This window comes from Cervus elaphus, chromosome 5, assembly GCF_910594005.1.
Source record: "Cervus elaphus chromosome 5, mCerEla1.1, whole genome shotgun sequence".
Lineage (NCBI taxonomy): Eukaryota > Metazoa > Chordata > Mammalia > Artiodactyla > Cervidae > Cervus > Cervus elaphus.
In genome coordinates this window covers 2,601,251-2,618,100 of record NC_057819.1, presented here as the reverse complement: position 1 = coordinate 2,618,100, position 16,850 = coordinate 2,601,251, and the positions used below count along the sequence as shown (strand labels likewise).

At 52.5% G+C, this 16,850-nt stretch overlaps 1 gene segment (V, D, J or C); it reads left to right on the top strand.

Annotated features, from left to right (window-relative positions):
• The first annotated feature begins 1,087 nt into the window (after positions 1–1,087).
• LOC122695680 lies at positions 1,088–16,573 on the top strand. The segment is given in 3 exon segments: positions 1,088–1,164; positions 14,871–15,167; positions 16,437–16,573. Coding segments are annotated over 3 exon segments (480 nt in total).
• The last annotated feature ends 277 nt before the right edge of the window (positions 16,574–16,850 follow it).

The window sequence follows — 16,850 nt, the reverse complement described above, 5'->3', positions numbered from 1 at the left end:
GAAAAGGATTAACTAGGAATATCATATTTTTCACATCTATGAGTTGAGGTTCTCTAACACCTCTGACAAAAATCATGTGATTGTTATTAAACAGCTACTTTAGCAGCAAATCTAACAAGGATACAAAATAAGAATAGCATTTAACATTTTTCATGTTAAAGAAACAAGAGGTGAACAAGACTTTTCCCATCTCTTCCACTCACGTTAACACTTGAGATGTCTGAGCTGCTTCTCGTTCTTGTTGCCCTCCCACATCTCTCCTCCCTCCCGAGTCCATCGGCTCCACAGCAGAACCACAGGGAAGGGAGTTTTACAGCGTCCACGGTGCTCAGCACACCTACCTGTTCACACATGGTGCTTTTCTATTTCCGATGATGAGACACATGTTCCCACTTTATTGTAACTGAACTTGCAAGCTATCATCATTGCATGATGACATGGTGACCATTTCCCCTACAGGTCTATTGAAGCTACTCCACATTGTCATGGTTTTTCTAGCACAGGAGGCCGTCACCCCAGGCCTGTGTCTCTACATGTCACTCTCAACCCCTACCCCTGATTCACCAGCGCTGGGACTAGGGACACTTTACAAGATTGTGTTCAAGGGCCACGCATTTCCCTTCACAGCAGACACAGGCTCTGGGATTTCCTACTGGGCTCAGGGCTGGAGGGACAAGGACGGATAGCATCACACAGACGGGACACAGCAGTTCCCGGAGAAGGACGGAGAGTGTTCTAAAGATGGGCTCAGGTTTGGGAAAGGCTAGATTATTGGGGCAAGAGAGACAGACTTGCAAACTCCTCCTTCAGCCTCAGATACTTTGGGGAGGAGATGAAGGACCGAGGTCACCAAGGTCACAGGAGCACATTTGCTGAAAGATGTCACCCCATCACTCAGGGGCTCCTTCTGATTCTGTCCCCACTCTGTGTGAGGTCCAGCATCTGCCTCCTTCAAGTCCCCCCACCCCAGGGGACCTCAGGTGACCTGGGCAGGGAGACGAGGAAGTGATTTGCATGAGGCCCCTCCTCCTCCTGATGGGCTGAAGGCATGAAAAGGCCCAGGACCCCACCTCCAGCCCAGGAGGCTGAGGAGGCCGCGTCCCGGGAGGGTCCCCACCATGGCCTGGACGGTGCTTCTGCTCGGGCTGCTGGCTTATGGCTCAGGTCAGGGGCCGGGACTCTGCACCCTTGGGCCACCTCCACGCAGGGTCTCAGGGCCCTTGTCTCCATAACAACCCCTGTCTCTCTCTTGTTCCTTTTAGGGGTGGATGCTCAGACTGTGGTCCAGGAGCCAGCACTGTCAGTGTCTCTAGGAGGGATGGTCATCCTGACCTGTGGCCTCAGCTCTGGGTCAGTCACTAGCAGTAACTACCCCAGCTGGTTCCAGTAGACCCCAGGCCAGGCTCCCAGAACTGTTATCTACAGCACAAACAGCCGCCCCTCCGGAATCCCTGCTCGCTTCTCTGGCTCCATCTCTGGAAACAAAGCCGCCCTCACCATCACGGGGGCCCAGCCTGAGGATGAGGCTGTTGATTACTGTGGTCTGGGTAGTAGTAGTTACAATACCACAGTGATGCAACCTCATGGGGAAGCACCACCAAAACCTGCCCTTGTGCTCAGAGGGCTCAGAGTTTTGAGGCAGGAGAGGCAGAGAAAGGGCGGAAATGCTCAGCAGCCCATGGGGAGGGGGCTCTGGGGTCCCATCTCCTTCCAGTGGTTCATGGCCCCGTGCCTGCTCCTGTCTCTCCTCTGAGGTGTCCAGCTCTTCAAGGGGACACCTCTCCGCCCATAAAGATGTGGAGGGGAATCAGGTCCACATTTTATCAACAACATTGAGAGTCAGAGTCCCCAGCACAACCAGCATGACTATTCCTTGCTGACATTGGTGATGACCCTTGATGACCTCTAGGGCTGGCAGATGAAATCTAGCAACTGCACCCTGGCAGGGGTCTCAGCATCACTGTGCGGGGACCTGGTCTCCCAGACCCTCCTGGCTGAAGCGGGCAGGGCCCCATGACCCTGGGGGTCAGGTGCCACTGGGGCTCCAGCCCATCACAGCCTCCAGCCTTAGCCTGGCCAGGAGTCAGGCTGGTCAGCTCTCCAGGTCCCCATCCCAGACCTTGGCAGCCAAGGAGGGGCCAAACTTCTAGGCCAGCCCCCAGCCTGAGAATGACCAGGGGGACAAGCCAGGCTCATCTGTCCCCCGCTGACTCTGCCAAGTGTTGTGCAGGGAATTAGAGACAATACTGTCAGTGACACAGCCAGGAGCTCAAGGAGCTGAACTGAATGAATCTTTAGTTTCTAAAAATAGAAACACTAACATGTATGATACAATCAATATAAAACACTCTAAGATAAATCTGAGGAAGACCAGAAGTCTGTGCGCTGAAAATGACAAGCATGCAAGAGAAACCACAGACACAGTGAGCAGACACCCCAGGCTTTAGTTCCAAACATGAGTGTCACTAAGATACAGTCACTGAACAGAGCACAACAGTGGAACGCAGCTTGCTGCTCTTTAGTCACAAAGTCGTGTCTGACTCTGTGTGACCCCATGCACTGTACACGCCGGGCTTTCTGTCCCTCACCATCTCCTGGTGTTTGCCCAAGTTCAAGTCCATTGAGTCGGTGGTGCCATCCAACCATCTCATCCTCTGCCATCCCCTTCTCCTCCTGCCCTCAGTCTTTCCCAGCATCACAGTCTTTTCCAATGAGTCGGCTATTCACATAGGTGGCCAAAGAATTGCAGCCTCAGCTTTAGCATTGTCCTTTCAGGAGTAATTAAGGTTGATTTCCTTAAAGATTGGCTGCTTTGTTCTCCTTGCTGTCCAAGGGACTCTCAAGAGTCTTCTCCAACACCAGAGTGTCATTGTAAAGCAGCTATACTCCAATAATAAAAAGATAACAATCATTCCCAAATGGATCACAATTCTCCCTGCAAACATGGTCTTCACCTGCCATGAAGCACAAGGGAGGAAGTTCTAGCAAAGAAATAGAAAATGTGAGAAAAGACATAGAGGAAAAAACAGCCCTGGAACCATCCTCCTCTAGTCCCAGATAAGCTGATATGTCTGAGAAGGGGAGGTGCAGCAAGAGGTTCCTGAACTCCAGGAGCGCGGGAGTTCTGAGATTCCCCTGCAGTGGGCACCTGGGGTCACCTCTCCACCAAGAGTGCCTTTGTGACCCGCAACCTGTTGGTGAGAATTATGACTCGGGTGCTGTAACAGAAGAGGGTGTCAGCGTGATTTCAGGGATCCAGAAATTCAAGGTGGCATTTCCAAGGCTTAAAATGGAACCTACACCCGTAAACTCTGAATAGAGAAAACAAGGACCACCCCCACCAAACCCCCCACCAATCACACACACACTCATAGATTTTCTCCACAGCTGCTTGGCTGGTCCCAGAAAATGAAGATGCCCTGAAACATAAAGGGTGCTGACAGCCTGGTCTAGTGGGGTTACGTGGAGTCATGCACGCACCGGGTAGGGGAATGTTTTTCCCAGACCTTCACTTCCATTTAAGTTTGGCAAATCAATAATAGAAGTTAAAAAATATGTGAAAATATTTTGAAATGAAGAATTAATATGAGAATTAATTATACTGAAAATCAATGAGAATGAATACAAAAATCTTCAAGTTCACAATTATTAAAAGTACTATACAATTTTAAAATTATATAAACAAAAATCACTACAGATGGTGATTGCAGCCATGAAATTAAAAGACGCTTACTCCTTGGAAGGAAATTTATGACCAACCTAGATAGCATATTAAAAAACAAAGACATTACTTTGCTGACAAAGATCCATCTAGTCAAAGCTATGGTTTTTCCAGTGGTCATGTATGGATGTGAGAGTTGGACTGTGAAGAAAGCTGAGCACAGACGAATTGATGGTTTTTAACTGTGGTATTGGAGAAGACTCCTGAGAGTCCCTTGGACTGCAAGGAGATCCAACCAGTCCATCCTAAAGGAGATCAGTCCTGGGTGTTCATTGGAAGGACTGATGCTGAAGCTGAAACTTCAATCTGTTGGCCACCTGATGTGAAGAGCTGACTCACTGGAGGAGACCCTGGTGCTGGGAAAGATTGACGGCAGGAGGAGAAGGGGATGACAGAGGATGAGATGGCTGGATGGCATCACCAACTCGATGGACATGAGTTTGGGTAAACTCCGGGAGGTGGTGATGGACAGGGAGCCCTGGAGTGCTGTGATTCATGGAGTCGCAAAGAGTCGGACACGACTGAGCGACTGAACTGAACTGAAAAGTAGTTCACAGTGTGTGTTACAGATGTACAGAACAGAATTTTGGACTCTGTGGGAGAAGGCGAGGGTGGGATGTTTTGGGAGAACAGCATCGAAACATGTATATTATCAAGTGTGAAACAGATCACCAGCCCAGGTTGGATGCATGAGACAAGTGCTCAGGGCTGGTGCACTGGGAAGACCCAGAGGGATGGGGTGGGGAGGGAGGATGGAGGGGGGATCAGGATGGGGAATGCATGTAAATCCATGGCTGACTCATGTCAATGTATGGCAAAAATCAGAACAAAATTGTAAAGTAATTAACCTCCAACTAATAAAAACAATTAAAAAAAACAACAAAGTGTGTGTTAATCTGTTTCCAGCTGTAAAATTAAAAGCATAAACTTTGACCATGTTTGTGTGGCAACGATAAACTTTCAGTAGAAATACAAAAGAAAATTTGAACAGGAGTGAAATATTTTCTTCCAGGAAGGCACTGAGTAGCCAGGTAGGGCAGGCCCTTCATTATTTATGGTGTTGATTCCTTATACCTGCTTTCCCTTGAGAAGCGGGAGAGGGTATGAGCAGAGGGGACGGGGCAGAGCCCTTAGATGGCAGAAGGAAGGATGCTGGTTCCTGACACCACAGAAGGGTCACTCTGCCGGCTCAGAGTCAGGCTCTGCAGCAGTGACGTGCCGCCTGTCCCCTCCCCGCTGAGCACAGAGTCCTGAGCACAGTCTGCGCTGCGTCAGCCGGGCCCATTGTCCAGTTCAGTGCTCAGGTCCTCCAGTCCTGGAAAGAGCAGCAGAGCTGGCGATGTGAGGTGTCCGGGAACCAACAGGTCCCAGCCAGAGACCCCAAACCATGAGGCCTGCTGGTCCCCAACCCTCAGGATCCGGGATCGGTCTTTCGGCTCCAGATATGGTCACTCAGGTTCCTTGATGACTGTGGGCTCCTATCCTTGGATGAAAGATGAGGATGGGGGTGATCATGATCTGGGCACCTGGACACAGATGGTGCCCCCACAGTCACCTTCTCTTCTGCATCCTGGGAGCTGGGAGCAGAGTTAGCCTCACTCAGAAAGGCAGCTTCTGATTCCCAAGACAACAGGGAGTGAACACGTGGCAAATGTTTTATTTAACTTACATAGGAAAGAGGAGACCAGGAACTACTACAGTGGGGTCACGGAGTATAAAAGCAAAATGCTTATAGTTCCCTGGGAAAGCACCTCAAAGCAATCTGCGTGTGCCCGTGTGCATGTGTAAGGCACTGCTTCATTTCTAATGAAGGAGAAAGCATCCGCGTCCTGCACAGTCAGGAGGCTGCATCCACGGGGTCATCACTGTCCTGACCTGACCCTGATTTAAAGGAATACGTGTCCCCGACGTCCCCTCAGTCCTGACCCTGAGCTGTGAGGGAGCCGTGTACAGACTCACCCTGAGGGTCTGAGGGGAGCCCACAGACGGCCCTGAGGTCACAGGGGACACAGAACGGAAGCCCGGCCAGAAGGCAAGAATGGGACAGAGCACAGAGCAGGGCCAGGGTCTGCCCCGAGGGCTCTGGTCACAGGGTGGCAGGATGTGTGTCAGGGCCTGGACACCAGGGGGCGATCGGGGGCCGATCCTGAGGATGGATGGGGGATGGGAGCTGGGACCCTGGAGCTGCCTGGTGGCCTCTGCTCATGGCTCCCAGTGTGACCTCCCACCCCGGGGCCCCCACAGCCTCGCCCCAGTGAAGCCACTGGCCACCCTCAGGCACAGGGGCCTGACCCAGGGCTCAGGGAGGTATCAGAAAATTGTTTGGGGAAGGGGGTTCATTTGCATGAAAGGAGTCTCCTCTCTCAGAGTATGAAGAGGGGAAGGAGCGGTGTGGGGATGCTCTGCTCAGCTGCGGGGCCACAGAAGGCAGGACGCCCTGACCATGTCCATCATGGCCTGGTCCCCTCTGCTCCTCACCCTGGTCGCTCTCTGCACAGGTGACTGGATGGGGGGACAGGGGAAGGGCCCTGAGAAGACGCATGTCCCTTCTCCCTCCTCTTCTTTCTGAAGCCCACAGTCACCATCTCTGTCTCTCCCCTCTCCAGGATCCTGGGCCCAGACTGTGCTGACTCAGCCGCCCTCAGTGTCTGGGACTTTGGAACAGAGGGTTACCATCTCTAGTACTGGAAACAGGAGCAACACTGGGGGTAATTATATCAGCTGGAACCAACAGCTTCCAGGATCGTCCCCCACACCTCTGATCTATGAAAACAGCAAACGACCCTCAGGGTCACAGATTGATTCTCTGGCTCCAAGTCTGGCAAGTCGGCCTCTCTGACCACTTCAGTTCAGGTTAAGGACGACACTGATTATTACTGTTTCTCATGGGCTGACAGCTTGAAAGTTCCTCAGTGCTTCAGGCCAGAGTGGAAAGAGACAAAATTCTGCTTCCCCCACAGCCATGGGGCTCCCAGGGCAAGGTGTTTGCCCCTCCCTTCCTGGAGTCCCTGAGACCATGGAACCCAGCAGACTGAGCATCCCCTGACTGCAGCACAGCTGCCCCCTCAGCTCGACTCCTCTCCCCAGGGCAGCATCTCACAAGGGGTGGTCACACACCCCTGGATGAAGGAGCTGCTGACAGGAGTTGCCCCCGGTTCCCAGGTCGGAGTCAGCAGCACAGAGCAGGGGGGTCAGTGCCGCCCTTGCTGGGTCAGTGGGCAGTGAACACACATTCCTGACCTTCCGCCACAGAAGGATGTCCTGTTAAAGGAAAAGGGAATGGAATTCCTAGTTTCTTCAAGTAATTTCCACACAGTCCAGGATCCAGTAAAAATTGTCCCTTCGATCAAGAACCAGGAAACTAAATATTGAAGGGCAGTGAGACGGCATAGACATCAATTTAGACATCAATGCTGAGAGCCTCAGATGATGAAATTGGGTGACAGATATTTTTAGACACAAGTCATCAAATCTATTTGATGAGCAAATACAAACACTCTTGGGCCCAAAGGAAAAGGATATAAATGGAAGGGAAAAAAACAGAATCATGAGAACAAGATAGTCAGAATAACCTGAAAGTACAATGGGTGAACACAAAAAGTTATCTGTATACTATCAAAGACATGTAATACTTATTATTTAATTCTTTTATTTGTTCACGGTAAGGTATTTGGTGACAGGAAAAAAGGCAGCCCCACCTTCCAGGTGTCCCAAGGGGTAAAGAACCCGCCTACAAATGCAAAAGACTAAGAGATGTGCGTTTTATCCCTCGGTAGGGAAGATCCTCTGGAGCAAGAAACGGTAACCCACTGCATTGTTCTTGCCTGGAGAATCCCATGGACAGACGAGCCTGGTGGACTACAGTCCATGGGGTCACACGAGTCAGACAGGATTGAGAACCAGGCAACTGAGCAGCACCTCGCTCACTTTCAACACCAAGAACGTTCCAGAGTTCGTCACCAGGGGGCGCTGTTTATCAGCTCAGAGCTGGCAACAGGGCAACTCACCCACGTGGTCCCTTGACCTGGCCCTGCCCCGGGCTCAGTGGCCCGAGTTGGACGTGACAGCAGGTGCTTCCTCTCAGGGGACAAACTCTGAGCCTTGGCCCCCAGGCCTCCTCCTGGGAGTGAGGCTGCACATGGAGCCGAGCACCCAGAATTGGAGGGTGAAGGGTGAGGTGGTCATCAGCCCCCACCCTCTTCTCAGAAACAGAGGAGGGGAGGAGCCCCCAGAGCCCACCCCCTGCACCCCTCCAGCTCTCCTCAGCCTGCTCCTGCTCCTCCTCATCTCTTTGCTAAGGGTTTCCCCTCCCGCTCCCCTCATTCATGACTTTCCTCCCCATCCTGGGCCTCTCTCTTTCTACAGACCTACAGTGTTGACCTCCATGGTGATGACCCAGTTCACTCTTTCAGAAGACCATGGTCATGTTTCCAAATCTTCCTGAACTTTACACTCACTTCCTCGGCCCCTCCTTGAACCTCTCTAACCCTTCCTTCCCGAGAAGCCTCAGGGCTCTGGCTCTCAGGTGTGACCCCAGCTTTCCCCTCCGGGCTCCTCCCCAGGTTCCCCTTGTGTCCCAGGGGATTTTGAATCCCTCGTGTGGCTGATTTATCCCCTGGAACCTCACACTCTGTCCTGTGTGCCATCGAGTGAGGAATCAGGTGGGGAGAGAAACCCTGGTCCTGAGACCTGGGAAATGATTCCTGGCTGAGGAGTGCCTGTGCTCAGCTGCTGTGGGATTGATTTTATGCACAGTGAGCAGAGACGCTGTTGGGGCCCTCGGCTGGGAACGCAGACGCTCTCCTGGGGCTCTGCCCCCGGGGCGATCACTGCTGCTCCTACTGGACCATGTCTAAGTCAGCTTTGCTCCCTATGGTCACGTCCGAGTGTCCTGACAACAACGACCTGCCGTGTCGTGTCCTGTCCCTCATCTCAGGTGAGACCGACCCATGGCTCTGATAACTCAGTCTGCCCTGTTTTCACAGATAGAACGTCCGGCTACGATGTAAAAATCTCTCAGTGGAGATGCCATACGTGTCAGAAAGTCTTTAAAATTATCTTGTTTAAAGAACACAGGCTACAAGGAAAATTATATTTTAGAAATATTACCATGGCAATGCAAAATTAAGAGAGCCAGAGTTGGACACAACTTAGTGATTTAACAACAACATCTTCAGTTAAATTTAGGCATCTATTTTAAGTGATGACCTTAGACTTTTACTAATCCATGAACACATTTTGGTTCATTTAAAATCTCCAAGTCACACATCCACTGTGTAACACTCACATGCACTACAGGGTGAGGTACAGTTGGCTGTTGTTTCCCATCCAGACACAGCATGAAGGGTGCAATTTCAAACCACTTTGGGGAAAGTTGCCTCTTAAGAGCTCTGATCACCAGGTCAGGATGTGTGTTTGTGCCAGGACACCAGGGGGCGATCGGAGGCCTTTCCTGAGTGTCTGGACCTGTGAGAGCAGAGACCAGTCCCCTGGTCCTTCCTGGTTTTTTCTGCTCAGGGTTCCTGCTGTGACCTCCCACCCCCAAGCCCCACACAACCCCACGTCTGACCACAACTGGCCTCCCTCAGGCACAGGAAGCCGACCCAGGTCCCAGAGGTCATCAGAGCATTGTGGGAGTTGGGGGGGAGGACGGTCATTTGCATGAAAGGCCCCTCCCCCTCTCAGAGTATGAAGAGGGGAAGGAGCGGTGTGGGGACGCTCTGCTCAGCTGTGGGGCCACAGAAGGCAGGACGCCCTGACCATGCCCACCATGGCCTGGTGCCCTCTGCTCCTCACCCTGGTCGCTCTCTGCACAGGTGACTGGATGGGGGGACAGGGGAAGGGTCTTGGGAAGACTCACGGGCCCCGTTCCCTGCTCTTGTGACTGGACCCCCGAGTCACCATCTCTGTCTCTCTCCCTTCCAGGATCCTGGGCTCAGGCTGTGCTGACTCAGCCGTCCTCCGTGTCCGGGTCCCCGGGCCAGAGGGTCAGCATCACCTGCTCTGGAAGCAGCAGCAACGTTGGTAGTGGTAATAATGTGGGCTGGTACCAACAGCTCCCAGGATCAGCCCCCAGAACCCTCATCTATCGTGATACCAGTCGAGCCTCCGGGGTCCCCGACCGATTCTCCGGCTCCAAGTCTGGGAACACAGCCACCCTGACCATCAGTTCGCTGCAGGCTGAGGACGAGGGGGATTATTACTGTTCATCTAGTGAGAGTGGTAGTTACAATGGCACAGTGCTCCAGGCCAGGGGGGAAGTGAGACAAAAACCTGCTCTCCTCCAGACATGGGCCTCCCGGGGCTGAAACATCTCTGTCAAAGCAGACACTGTAGCAGCAGCTCTGAAATGGACAGAAATCGTATTTCATTTCACACGTGGGAATTCGAATGTTTGGCCGTACTTCACAACTTACTGCAAGGGTTTTCACCCCAACGCCCTAGGCTGCTCTTCCCAGTCCTTCTAATCCATGTAAGACCGTTTAATGGACAGCAAGTTTGTTCAAACCACCATGTTCAAACACTATCATTTTAATTTCTGATCTTGAGTAGTGTGTTTTCCTATTATTTTCAAATGATAATTTAGAAGAATCTCAACTTAATGGCTGTATTGTTAGCTGTCGTCTATAAGGTTGCAGGTATATGAATTCTATCCCTGGTTATCCTTGGTTTCTCTCACACAGGACAGCTAAGCCCCTAGAGCTGGTTGGTGTGGGTGTCCACACCGCAGCCCTGATGCCCTGGACTGTTGACACCATCAGTGGTGTGTCATGGTACGTGTGTGGGGAGACCCCTGTCTCCCCCAGACCACGGGTGACGCTGTGGCTCCCTGCACCCTGAGCAGGGACATCACTGTCGCTGCTGTGCTCTATACTGGGACCAGCAGAAGCCAGTGAGCCCTCCTCAGTCCTCCTGTCCTACCACTCAGACTCCAGGAAGAACCAGGCTCTGGGGTCCCCGCGGGTTTTTCTGGATCCAAAGGTGCCTCGGACAATGCAGGGCTCCTGCTCGTCTCTGTGCTGGAGCCTGAGGACGAGGCTGTCTCTGACCATGCAGGCTGGTACAACAGGGCTTCTCACAGAGACACAGGCAGGTGGAAACTGGGATGAGAACCTCAGCCTGTCAAGGGCTTGTTCTTAGAGAACTGTCAAATTTCAAATAAATTCCCCAGAATCAATGAATTCCTGGGGTATGTTCTAGTTCATAATAATTCTACTCCCAATTGTTCAGTCAGTTTTGCTGAAGTCTCAGAAAACGTAAACAGATTCTGATACCACTGAAGTGCACCCTGATCATCCATGTGAACAAGAGAGCCGTGGAGCTGAGCTCCTTTCCCTGAGATCAGGAGCAGGAGGCTTTCCCAGATGTGCCTTCAGCAGAGTCTGTGGACCATCCCAGCAGGCGGATTGTCCCCCAGGGAGTGAACTGTGCTCCTGAAACATCAGAGCAGAGACCTTGAGGAGTGAGGGGCACCGGTGATACATCGCAGCAGGCAGGGAACCCCGGGAGTGGTTCTCCTGACCCACACCTGCTGTCTGTGTCCTGCCCTCCCCTCCTCTCCTCTCCACCCCATCGGAGCATTTCCTACGTCAGAGTCGGGGTGGTCTGTGGACTGTCAGGAGCAGGGGCTCCCCAAGATATGCCCATGTCCCTCTGCTTATGATGTCCCTGATGAGCGCAGATCCGAGAGCACCATCTCCTCAGAGGGAGCAGTAGGGACACGGGATCCCCATGGCAATGATGACCAGGGATTCCAGGCAAAGCCCTGCCTTTGTGACCAGGACAGAGGTGAGGGACACTGAGAGGTTCGGCCCTGCTCTCTGGCTCCAGGTTGGTCCCCACGCCCTCCTTGATCACTTTGGACTCCATCCTGATGAGGAGACTGGTCATCAGGGTCACACAGCTCATCACTAACCACAGCCACAAGGAATTCCCGTGTGATGGGGATGTCTGATGGAAGTTTGCCCTCTACTCCAGGGTGGGACCATCACTGCCCTGAGCCTGATGGTGTCATCAGCAGGGCTGGGTTAGGTCTCTGCTGCCACTTCTGCTGTCAGTACCAGGCAGTCTCACCTCCTCATCCAGGTCCATCTTTATGGGGTCCATGAAATTGTCTCCCTTTCTCTCTGGTCTCCAAATCCAAGCAGAATGCCCATGTGCCCAGATACACAGAGTCCCTCACAGGTACTGAGCAGGATGCTGAGGAGGGAGAAGTCCAACATCTGTGCCCTGGAGCCCCAGGGGGCCTCTCCCATCCCCCAGCACATTCCTGTCCTGCTCCAGGCTTTGTGCTCTGCCTCAACCCTGACCCTTAGGGAAGCTGGGTCCTTCCTTTCCCTGAGGATTGCTCCCCTCCTCTCCAGGTACTAGGAGACCCTCCCCAGTAGGATGCACCTCTCACACTCCTCACTTGCTCATATCCTCGTCTTTTGCCTCATGGTCTCTCCCACTTTTCCCTCCCTGGTCCCTTGTTTGAGATAATATTGGATAAATGTCACTATTTTGGACACAAGACCTTATAAACCCACCTCTATTAAATCTCCATGGATTCTAACAATTGAAGGTTAGAAGGCTAGACTTCACCATGTCCAGTGAAGATCAGGTAATGGTCATAAAGGTTTCTCAACCAGAGATGAAACAGGAGCCCAGACAAGGATGGGATTCCCATTTATAGGCATAATCTTTTAAACCAAACATTTAATATAGAAAGATTACGAAATTAGTCTAAAAACATCTTTAAATGTCTGAGTCAAAAAGAAGTACTGTGAGGACCATGATCAAGGGTAAATGAGAACCCCTGGAAGAGATCAAGAGGAGATTTGTTGTACCTGAGAGCCTCCTATTCTCTTTACAAAGAGAGAAATAAGAACACATCCATGCAGCCTGGGCTGGGAAGGTCCCGGGAGGCCCTGCAAATTCAGCCTTGACTACACATCAACCTGGGAAGGAAACTCAGACAGAATCATGACCAGGCACAACCCACGGGCACGCTGGGTGTTTGAATCCTGGGACTTGGTTCAGGTGGTTGTGTTCTGGTAGAGAACCCACAAGCTAGGCAGAGCAAACTCAGACCTCAGGGAATCCTGAAATTCATTAGTTTATCAGCATACCGTTCAGGGGTCTGAGGTCATTAGGCACCTGGAAAAATTAATGACCAGGCCCAAACTCGACGAAGGGGATTCATTCTATTGCCCTGGGAGGTGACATCAGGAAGACCCTCCTGTAAGTGTGAGAAAGCCCTTCCAGGAGGCTGTGGAGTGAAGTGGGGGAAGAGGAGGTCTGAGTCCAGCAGGGAGCGCTGTGGGTCTGGTCCTGAGAGCTCAGGGTCCTGGCCAGGCAGGCTGGCACCTCCTCCCCTGACTCTTGCCCCCAGGGGCAGCAGGGTCGTCACTGGAGGGTGACGTTCCTGCCACTGGGCCCCCAGGGGACATGACAGCTCTCAGCTCAGAGACACATGCTTGCATCTCAGTTCTTGCTCCTCTCACGTGGTCAGTGCCCAGACCTGACATCCAACCAAAGACAGAGGGAGGATCATACACCAAAAATGAACTTCCTTCAATAACCTCGACCTCCAGGGATACCTGGACAGGGGATGAGAGACCCCTGCAGAGGGGCTGCCCCGTTGCCGACAGAACGCCCGGTGTTCACAGTGGAAGAGGGCTGCAGGCAAGGACCCTTTGTCACCAGCTATGTCATTTTAAAATGTTCCCTGTTGTGTTTTTTGGCAATTTCAACATTTTAGAGTGAACTATGGAAACTCATATTGTTTCAGTGTTTGTGGCTCCCTTACTTGTTCCTTCCTGTTATATTAATACTTTATATTCACACTTGTAACATAAAATATATGAAATCACAAGTTCTGCCAAACTGACATCAATATGTTGGTATAATAAGAAAAGAATTAAGTAGGAATACATATTATTCACCTCTGTGAGTTGAGGTTCTCAAGCACCTCTGACAAAAATCATGTGAATTTTATTAAACAGCTACTTTAGCAGCAAATCTAACATGAATAGAAAATAAGAATAGTATTTACATTTTTATGTCAAAGAAGCAAGAGATGAACAAGACTTTTCCCATCTCTTCCACACACATTAACACTTGAGATGTCTGAGCTGCTTCTCGTCCTCATTGCCCCCACATCCCTCCTCCCTCCCGAGTCCATCGGCTTCACAGCAGAACCACAGGGAAGGGAGTTTTACAGTGTCCACGATGCTCACCACACCTACCTGTTGACACACCGTGCTTTTCTATTTCTGTGATGAGACATGTATGCCAACTTTGTTGGAACTGAACTTGCACGCCATCATAACTTCATGAGGACATGGTGACCTTTACCCCTAAAATCCGCAGCTCTGGTGACGCTACTCCCTATGGTCATGGCTGTTTGCAGCACAGGAGGCCGTCACCCTAGGCCTGTATCTCTACATGTCACTCCCCACCTCTAGGCCTGGTCGCACCACCGCTGGGACTAGAGACACTTTACAAGATTGTGTTCAAGGGCCACGCCTTACCTTTCACACCAGACACAGGTTCTGGATACTCTACTGGGCTCAGAGCTGGAGGGACAAGGACGGGCAGCATCACAGAGACGGGACACAGCGGTTCCCTGAGAAGGACAGAGAGTGTTCTAAAGATGGGCTCAGGTTTGGGAAAGGCTAGATGAGTGCAGCAAGAGAGGACGACTTGCAAACTCCTCCATTAGCCTCAGACTCTCCAGTTAGGAGATAGAGGACCGAGGTCACCAAGGTCTTGGGAGCACATTTGCTGAAAGATGTCACCCCATCACTCAGGGGCTTCTTCCGGTTCTGTCCACACTCTGTGTGAGGTCCAGCATCGGCCTCCTTCAAGTCCCCCCAGGGACCTCAGGTGACCTGGGCAGGGAGAGGAGGAAGTGATTTGCATGAGGCCCCTTCTCCTCCTGACGGGCTGGAGGCATGAAAAGGCCCAGGACCCCACCTCCAGCCCAGGAGGCTGAGGAGGCCATGTCCTGGGAGGGTCCCCACCATGGCCTGGATGGTGCTTCTGCTCGGGCTGCTGGCTTATGGCTCAGGACGGTCGGGGTTCTGCATTCTTGGGGCACCTCCAAGCAGGGTCTCAGGGCACCTCATCGCCATAACAACCCCTTTCTCTCTTCTGTCGCTCTTAGGGGTAGAAGCTCAGACTGTGATCCAGGAACCGTCGCTGTCAGTGTCTCCAGGAGGGACGGTCACCCTCACCTGTGGACTGAGCTCTGGGTCAGTCACTACATACAACAAACCCAGCTGGTACCAGCAGACCCCAGGCCATGCTCCCAGAAATGTTATCTACATCACAAATACCCGCCCCTCTGGGGTCCCTGATCGCTTCTCTGGCTCCATCTCTGGGAACAAAGCCACCCTCACCATCACGGGGGCCCAGCCCGAGGACGAGGCTGACTATCACTGCTTACTGTACAAGGGCAGTGGTACTTACAGCTGCACAGTGATGGGAGCTCATGGGGAAGTGCAAATAAAACCTGCCTGTGCTCACAGGGCTCAGCCTTTAGAGGCAGGAGAGGGCGGAAGTGGTCAGCACCCCTATGGGGACGGAGGCTCCGGATCCATCCCCTGTCTAGTGGTTCACGGCCCCGCGCCTCCTGCAGTCTCTCCCCAGGTGTGTCCAGGTCCCCAAGAGGACGGGTAGAGGGGCTCAGGTGCACATTTTATCAACAACATAGAGACTCAGAGACCCCCAACAGCCAGCACGACCCTTCTTGTTCAGAGTTTCAAGAGACATACTCAATTTCATTAACTTGATGATGGAGAATAAAGTAATCCCTAAACACTTCTTTATATGTGTGCAATAGCCTGATCCACAGAACACGTGCTGGTCTGATTATACACCACGTGCTCACAGTCATCGCCCTGAAGCTATCATGGAAAAGAAGCTTTGAAAGCCTGCAAGTCTGATACTGCCCCAGACAGCTCCTGCTCTCTGGAAGTCTTTTCTCAGACGTCTAGGCTTTTTTATTTTCAAACCTGACATAGTTTTAATATTTTAAAACGCCACATTAAATTTCTATGAATTTTACTGACGACCATATTGGTAGCTTTTTCAGCACACATACCCGTGTGTATAGATGCATGAAACGTATATGCATACATGTGGAAGCACGTATGCACACGTATCTGACGATGAAAGTGCTGCTCCCTGAGAGGCGGGACAGTCGGTGTCAGTCGCTAACTGTGTTCACAGCACACGACATGGCTGGGTGTGCTCCTGGGCTGACGGTGAGCCGGCATCAGCCCAGCCCAGCACCACTTCCACCGAGAGTTGGTCTGTGGGGACCATAAGGGGCGCTGTGGGTCTCCCCAGGGTCTGACCTGTGGGCAGCCCCTGCTGTGTGGCCCCCACCCCCACCAACTACTAGGTCTGGATGAGTGGGTCTCTGTGTGTGATGGGCACTCAGCAGGGTGTCCTCTCTGGCCTGGGCAGGGTCCCCGCTCACAGGCCACTGTGGATCCCGGGAGATGCTTCCTCCTGGTCGCTCCTGGGGGGCAAACTCTGAATCTCCCTGCCTCAGTCCGATTCGCTAAACTCACCCATCAAAGAGGGGAGTTGAAAGAGATCGTGTCTGTGATTCGGGTAAACAGCAACCACAAGACCACAACAGGACTGAAACCTTGGCGCTTGATAGAGCGGCCATCCCGGGTCCCGCCCTGAGCTCCTCTATGTGGGGCTTGGCCCCACTCAGGGGATGGAGGAACCTGTGTCCTCGCCCTGGAGGAGGAGACCCGGGATGCGGAGGCGGGAGCCCTGAGTGCAGATCTGGGCTCAGAACAGCAGCAGGAAGGGCTGAGTGGCCAGCACTCCAGCCGTGAGCGATCCTGAGTCTGAGGTCAGCTCAGCCGGGGTGGGTGAAGGGGAGGCTGTGGGCACAGGGGTGTCTGTGAGGAAGGGCAGGCAGGCCCTGGATGCAGTGGGGGGGGAGCTTTGAGGGCACCCCAGTGAATGAGGGAGGCGCAGAGTGTGGCGATGGCACAGCCCGTGATGTCACTTCCCCAGGACCCACCGTCTCCAGGGCCCCTCTCCAGGGAGAAGAACCTTTTGGGAGATCCCGCATCTGTGAGAAAGGGGGAGGTGTCATCATGTTCCCCACAGACTGTCC